The 8,513-nt window shown below is 44.4% G+C and overlaps 1 protein-coding gene across 1 annotated transcript; it reads right to left on the reverse strand.

Annotated features, from left to right (window-relative positions):
* Positions 1 to 3,974: 3,974 nt before the first annotated feature.
* LOC138872718 (uncharacterized) lies at positions 3,975 to 4,436 on the reverse strand. The gene has a single exon (XM_070151130.1). It carries the CDS (start codon positions 4,434 to 4,436, stop codon positions 3,975 to 3,977), a length of 462 nt encoding a protein of 153 aa, XP_070007231.1.
* Between the last annotated feature and the right edge of the window lie 4,077 nt (positions 4,437 to 8,513).

Below are 8,513 nucleotides of genomic sequence, written 5' to 3' on the forward strand. Positions count from 1 at the left end.
CTTCAAGTTTGATAGTTGTTTTGTTGCTTTACTTTATTATTGTCATAACCTGATATCCCCCTCAACATGTTTCCCCTTTTCCCGTCTTATTTTGTTTCAATCTTGTTATTATTGTTTCTCGTATATGATTTAATTGCATAGGTTTATGTGGTTGTCGCGGTTGAGCCTCGTCACTACTTTGCCGAGGTTAGGCTCGACACTTACTTAGTACATAGGGTCAGTTGTTCTGATACTATACTCTGTACTCTTTTATGCAGATCCCGGTACTAGACCTTACGGACCGTAGTTCGAGGTTGCTACCTTTAGTCCAGTGGAGATGCGAGATAGGCCTGCGGATCCGCATGCCTTGGCATCCCCTTTCTATCCTATTTTCATTCTGTTCTACTTATTTCTAAAACAGATGTGTATTTTCTTTGTTCAGACACTATTTGTAGTATTCTTAGACAGTGTGTGAGATTGTGACTCCAGTTCTGGGTAGAACTCTATTATGGATTCGTATTCGTATTTACTTAAATTGTAAATTATGTTCTTCCGCATTATTATTCTGCGGTTTATATTATGTTAACTTGTAAACTATTAAAAGATAAAGATGAAAAGGGTAAAGTAATCAGAGTAGTTGGCTTGCCTAGCTTTCACTAGTAGGCTCCATCACGATCCCTACGGTGGAAAATTCGGGACGTGACACATATAAATAGCCATAAGGCTCGTTGCGGCGTGCAACCCAATCCAATAAATATAATTAGCCCGAAGGCTCGTTACGGCGTGCAACTCGATCCAATATATATACATATATAGCCTTGAGACTCGTTGCAGCATGCAACCCAATCCATATACACTCATATAGATCACAGCTCGGCACTCAGGCCCTATCTCAGTCACCAACCTCACCAGTCCCTCAGGCTCTCAGAAAGCATATAATTCAGCCCAAATAGAGATAATAACATGTATCAATGATGAATAGGAAAGGACGGAGGTAAAATATGCAAGTAATATCATGACTGAGAACAAAACAACAAATAGCAGTTAATCCAGCAAGTACACGACCTCACGGGTCTCAACAGTGATATCATAAGGCCTAAACATGATTTCTAACATGAAGTACAGTCAACTTCCATAAAACAGAGGGAACACATAGTAAAACATTAGGCTAATCGATTCTACAATCTCCCGGGACAGACCAAGTCACAATCCCTATGTGCACGCCTACACGCCCATCACCTAGCATGTGTGTCACTTCCAAAATAGTCATACGAAACAAAATCCGGAGTTTCATACCCTCAGGACCAGATTTACAAATGTTACTTACCTCAATCCAAGCAAAATCCTATGCTGCGATGCCTTTGCCTCTTGAATCGACCTCCAAACGTCCTGAATCTAGCCACAAACAATACAATACGATCAATATAGGATAAAGGAATCAATTCCACAAGAAAAAAATCAAATTATAGCCAAAATCCGAAATCAGATCACCCCCCCGGGGTCCACGTCTTGAAACCCAACAAAAGTCACAAAACCCGAAATCCCATTCACTCATGAGTCTAACCATATTAAATTCATCAAAATCCGACATCATTTGCCCCTCCAAATCCCCAAAATTCACTCTCCAATTCTCAACCCCTAATCTCCCAAATTTCACCTCAAAAGCCCACCAACTAGGTGTAAAATCAGCGGGAAACACCATTATTGAAAATAAATAAGCACAAGGACCTTATCTTAATCACTTCAAAACCCTCTTAAAAATGCTCCAAAATCCGAGTTCCAAAATGTGAAAATAGTGAAAAATCTCAAAGTCTCGCTTTTATATGTTTATGCCCAGTTATACCGCACTTGCGGTCCACATGTCCCTTGTGCGATACCGCACCTGCGGAAAATCCATAGCAGGTGCAGATTTCATTAAAAATCCTAACCTCGCTCCTGCGGCCTCAAGATCGCATTTGAGCTTCTGCAAGTGCAGAAACCATCTCGCTTCTGCAGTCCAAACTCGCACCTGCGCTTGGGTCCACTTTTGCGACAGGTGTGGGGATGCCATTGCACCTGTGTCCTCTGCCCAACTCAATCTTGGCCACTTTTGGGGCTTCTTCTCCGCTTCTGTGAGCTCGCAACTACAGTTCCCACTCCGCAGGTGCGATTATGACATCTGAGTTCAACTTCAGCAGCCTTCCAATTTCCAAACGTGTTCCGTAAATCACTCTAAATCAACCCGAGGACCTCGGGACCTCAACCAAACATACCAACACGTCCCATAGCATCATAGAAACTTAGTCGAACCTTTGAATCACTCAAAACAACATCAAAACACCAAATTACCCCCGGATTCAAGCCTAAGAGCTTCTAAACTTTTGAATTCCACAAACGATGTCGAAACCTCTCAGCCACATCCTAATGACCTCAAATTTTGCACACAACTCAGAAATGACACCATGAACTACTCCACCTTCCGGAATTCCAATCCGACCCCGATATAAAAATTTCCACTGCCGGCCAAAATCACCAAAATTTCAATTTTCGCCAATTCAAGCCTAATTCTACTACGAACCTCCAAATCACATTCCGGACACGCTCCTAAGTCCAAAATAACATAACGGAGTTAACGAGACCATCAAAATTCAAATCCAGGGTCGTTTATACATAAGTCTACATTCGGTCAACTTTTTCAACTTAAGCTCCCAACTAGGAGACTAAGTGTCTCAAATCACTCCAAAACCATTCCGGACCCAAACCAACTAACCCAGTAAGTAAAAATAATGCTGCAGAACACAAAAGAGGCAGAGAATGGGGGAACGGGGCTATAACTCTCGAAATGACCGGCTGAGTCGTTATATCCTCCCCCTCTTAAACAAACGTTCATCCTCGAACGGGTCTAGAAATATACCCAGAGCCCCAAATAGGTGTAGGTATCTGCTCTGCATCTCCCGCTCAGTCTCCCAAGTAGGCTCCTCCATGGGCTGACCACTTCACTGCACCTTCACTGAAGCTATATCCCTTGACCTCAACTTTCAAACCTGATGCCCCAAAATAGCCATCGGCTCCACATCATAAGTCAAATCACCATCCAACTGAACCGTGCTGAAATCCAAAACATGAGATGGATCACCGATATGCTTTCAAAGCATAGAAACATGAAATACTATATGCACACTCGATAAGCTAGGTGGCAAACCCAGCTCATAGGTCACCTCTCAATCCTCTGAAGCACCTCAAACGGCCCAATAACCGAGGGCTCAACTTGCCATTCTTTCCAAATCTCATAACACCCTTCATGGGTGAAACCTTTAGCAAGACCTTCCCCTCAACCATGTAAGACACATCACGGACCTTTCTGTCAACATAACTTTTATGTCTCGACTGTTCCATGTGAAGTCGCTCCTGAATCAATTTCACCTTGTCCAATGCATCCTGAACTAAGTCTGTACCCAAAAGTCTAGCCTAGTCTGGCTCAAACAAACCCATTGGAGATCTACACTGCCTCCCATATAAAGCCTCATATGGACCATCTGAATACTTGAGTGATAACTGTTGTTTTAAGCAAACTCTCCGAGTGGCAGAAACTAGTTCCATGAACCCCCAAAATCAATGACACAAGCATGTAGCATATCCTCCAATATCTAAATAGTGCGCTCAGACTGTTTGTCCTTCTGAGGGTGAAATGTTGTGCTCAACTCAACCTAAGTTCCCAACTCTCGCTGCACGACCCTCCAAAAATGCGACGTAAACTATGTGCCTCTATCTGAAATGATAGAAACTGGCACCCCATGAAGGCGAACAATCTCTCTAATGTAAATCTCAGCCAACCACTCTAAAGAATAGGTAGTGCTCGTAGGAATGAAATGTGTGGACTTGGTCAGCTGATCCATAATCACCCAAATAGGATCGGACTTCCTCGAAGTTCGTAGGAGCCTAACTACGAAATCCATGGTGATCCGCTCCCACTTCCACTCTGGAATCTGTATCTTCTAAAGCAAGCCACCTAGTCTTTAATGCTCATATTTCACCTGCTGACAATTGATATACCAAGCTACAAACCTAACTATATCTTTATTCATTCTCCTCCACCAATAGTGTTGTCCCAAATCCTGATATATCTTTGAGGCACCCAGATGGATGGAGTACCACGAGCTATGGGCCTCCTCAAGATTCAATACCCGTAGCCCATCCACATTGGGAACACATATCTGGACCTGCATCCTCAGTACCCCATCATCACCAATAGTCACATCTCTAGCATTGCCGTGGCAAACCCTGTCCTTGAGGACAAGCAAATGAGGATCATCATACTGGCGCTCTCTGATGTGATCGAATAAGGAATACCGAGAAACCACAAAATCTAGGACCCAAATGGGCTTCGAAATATCTAATCTCACAAATCGGTTGGCCAAGGTCTGAACATCAATTGTAAGGGGTCTCTCACCAACAAGAAGGAATGCAAGACTACCCATACTCACTGCCTTTCTACTCTAGGCATCGGACACCACAACGGCCTTCCTCGGATGGTACAAAATGGTAATATCATAGTCCTTCAGCAGCTTCAACCATCTTTTAGTAAACATCTTACAAGACACACCATAGAGATAATGCCTCCAAATTTTCAATGCGTGAACAATGGCAGCCAACTCCAAATCATGAACAGGGTAATTCTTCTCATGGGGCTTCACCTGGAGCGAAGCATAAGCACTCACTCTACCCTCCTGCATCAAAACACACCCAATACTAACTCGAGAAGTATCACAATATACTATATAAGAGCCTGAAGCTGATGGAAGAACTAACACTGGAGTTGTAGTCAAGGCTGTCTTGAGTTTCTGAAAGATCGCCTCACGCTTTTCCGACCACCTGAAAGGAGCACCCTTATTGGTCAATTTGGTCAAGGGCGATGCAATTGACAAGAAATCCTGAACGAACCGAAGGTAATAACCAGCCAGACCAAGAAAGCTCTAAATCTCTGTAGCTGAGGATAGTCTGGCCAACTTTGAACCGCCTCTATCTTCTTCGGATCAACTTGAATACCCTCACTGGACACCACGTACCCCAAGAATGCCACCGAACTGAGCCAAAACTCACACTTGGAGAGCTAAGCATAAAGCTTCTCCTCTATCAACCACTGCGACACAATCCGTAAATGCTCGTCGTGCTCCTCCTAGCTACGAGAGTACACCAAGATATCATTAATGAATACAATAACGGACGAGTCGAGATAAGGCCGAAACACGTTGTTCATCTAATGCATGAACGTTATTGGAGAATTGGTCAGGCCAAAAGACATCACAAAGAACTCATAATGACCATATTGAGTCCTGAAAGTTGTCTTAAGAATGTCCGAATCCCTAATCTTCAACTGGTGATACCCTGACCTCAAGTTGATCTTGGAGAACACCCTCGCTCCCTGAATGTGGTAAAATAAATCATCAATATGAGGCAAAGGATACTTTTTCTTGATTGTGACTTTGTTCAATTGCATGTAATCAATGCACATTCTCATAGTGCCATCCTTCTTCTTCACAAATAGAACTAGTGAACCCCAAGGTGACACACTAGGCCAAATAAACCCCTTATCAAGGAGTTCCTAAAGTTGCTCCTTCAATTCCTTTAACTACGTCGGTGCCATACGATACTGTAGAATAGAAATGGGTTGAGTGCCCGACACCAAATCAGTACCGAAGTCAATATCCCTGTCCGATAGCATGCCCGGTAGGTCTGCAGGAAACATATTCGGAAAGTCTCTCACCACCAGAACTGAATCAATAGTAGGAGTCTCTGCACTGACATCCCTCATAAAGACCAAATAAGAAAGACAACCCTTCCCAACCATCCGATGGGCCTTCAAGAATGAAATCACTCTATTGGGAACATAATCTAATGAACCTCACCACTCAATCCGTGGCAACCCCGGCACAGACAATGTCACCGTCTTAGTGTGACAGTCCAGAATAACATGACACGGAGACAACCAATCCATGCCCAATATCACATCAAAGTCAACTATACTAAGCAGCAACAGATCAACTCTAGTCTCTAATCCCCTAATACTCACTACACCCGACCGGTATACATAGTCTAGAACAATAGTATCGCGCACCGGCATAGATACACAAATAGATAAAACTAGAGACTCACGGGGCATGTCCAGATAATGAGAAAAATATAACGACACATATGAATAGGTGGAACCAGGGTCAAATAATATAGAAGCATCTTGATGACATACGGAGATAATACCTGTCATTACTGTGTCTGAAGCAATGGCATCTGGTTTGGTAGGGAGTTCATAGAAACGGGCATGACTGCTACCTGATCGGCTTCCCCCTCTAGAGCGACCCCTACCTAACTGAGCTCCACCCCAAGCTGGTTGAGCAGGTGGTGAAGTAACTGGTCTTGAAGTCAAAGGCTTAACCCTTTGCTGCTGAGCTAGACCTCCCACTAGGCGGGGACACTGCCTCCTGATATGACCAAACTCTCCACACTCGTAGCAATTCCCCTGTGCTGGTGGTAGGGACTGAAAGGAGCCTCGAGCACCGGGATAACTGGTAGAAGTACCTGGCATGGATGAACTCTGAGCTAATGGTACATGAGTCGAACTCTGAGCTGGGAGGGCACTGAGAGATGAGTGGCCTTGATGTGAACTAGATGATGCACCACCATGGATAAATCCGTCTGAGCATGCGTGAAAGAATGGCCTCTTCCGTGGTGGAAATGACCTTTAGAAGGAATACCACCAAAACTGCCTGATCCCCGAGGCCTCTTGTCCTCCCTCTTAACCCGCTCTCGGCGGCGAACAGACTCTATCTCCCGAGCAATGTCAATAACCTCCTCAAAAGTAGCACCGATCACCCTCTCTCTAGTCATAAGCACCTGTAACTGAAATGTGAGGCCATCAACAAACCTCTTAATCCTCTCCATGTCTATGGGAACCAACCAAATAACATGACGAGCTAACTCAGAAAATCTCATCTCATACTATGTCATAGTCATGTCATCCTGATGCAACCTCTCAAACTGCCTGCGCAACTCCTCTCTACGAGTTGTCGCACATACTTCTCCAGGAAGCAAACGGAGAACTGCTTCCATGTAAGTGGGGTTGCACCAACCAGCCTACGCCTATTATAAGCCTTCCACCAAGTGAAGGCAGCTTCAGTGAACTGAAATGTAGTGAATGAGACCCCACTGGTCTCCAGAATACCCAATGTACGGAGAATCTTCTAACACTTGTCCAAGAAACCCTGGGTATCCTCGCCCTCTACACTACTGAAAGTCGGAGGCTGGAGCCTCCCAAACCTCTCCAATCTATGATGCTTATCATCAGGCATGGGTGGAACCACATAGTCTTGAGCAGCTGCCACCGACTGGGCTGGTTGTGCTCCCGGTGTTTGAAGTCCCTGTACCACCTACACTGGTGTATGGGCGGTGAGAGTTTGAGTACCTCCCCCAGCCTAGGAAGCGGATGCTGTAGTAGAAACAGAGACCGCCTGAGCAAGGGTGGTGCACACAGTCAGAATCTGAGCTAAGGTCTTCTGAAGACTTGGAATCACAAAGGGCACAGCTGGTGCCTGAGCTGGTCCCGCTGGTGCATCCACAATTGGGACCTGATCCTGAACTAGGGAAATTAGTGGATCTACAGGTGCTGCCCTAGCGGCTGTGCGGGATACACCTTTTCCCCTACCATGGCCTCTACTACGAGCTCGGCCTCTCACGGCTCCAACTGGTGGTACTAGTGTTTGTCTATCCTGACCAGTAGCGCGTGTCCTCACCATATGTGAGAGAATAGAATAACACAAGTTTAGTTACCAGAATTAATAGGTTCGCACGATAAGGATTCAAGAATGTGAAGTTTCTTAAGGGTTCTGCAACCTCTCGAAGATAAGTACAGATGTCTTTGTACCGATCCACAAGACTCTACTAAACCTGCTCATGACTCGTGAGACCTATGTAACCTAGGCTCTGATACCAACTTAACACGCCCAAAACTCTAACTTGTCGTGATGGCGCCTATCATGGTACTAGGCATGCCGACACCTTTCAAAAAACACTTCGATATTTATTTGAAAGTTAAGTCAAAGCTATTTCTTATAAGAAGATTCATAAAAGAGTTGAACTCAAAATAAAAATGCAGAAAAGATAGCCCGAGATCGGGGTGTCACTAAGTCATGAATGTCTAAAACCAGTCTAAAATCGGAGTTTACAATAGTCCACAAATGCCAAAACAGAAAGAAAAGATAGCAATGGAGGGAGAGACAAGGCCTGCGGACACTGGCAGCTACCTCGTATGTCTCCGATAGCCAACTGTGCACGAACTCAACGACCTCCGTGACCGGTCTCACCTGAATCTGCACACAAGGTGCAGGGATTAACATGAGTACTTCCAGCTCAGTAAGTAATATAAATAAATAAGGAACTGAGAAGCAGTGACGAGCTATACAAATACGGTTTATTTCAATAACATTTTAAATAAGGAACATTCATGCTTTCAAATTTAGTAGCTTAAGTCAAATCGGTTTGTGACCAAGTAAAAGAAATTTGCA

Source organism: Nicotiana sylvestris, chromosome 7, assembly GCF_000393655.2.
Source record: "Nicotiana sylvestris chromosome 7, ASM39365v2, whole genome shotgun sequence".
Lineage (NCBI taxonomy): Eukaryota > Viridiplantae > Streptophyta > Magnoliopsida > Solanales > Solanaceae > Nicotiana > Nicotiana sylvestris.

What these genes read in the sequence shown, in the direction of transcription:
- LOC138872718 (XM_070151130.1), bottom strand. Translation starts at nt 4,436, where the DNA reads ATGGGTAGTCTTGCATTCCTTCTTGTTGGTGAGAGACCCCTTACAATT.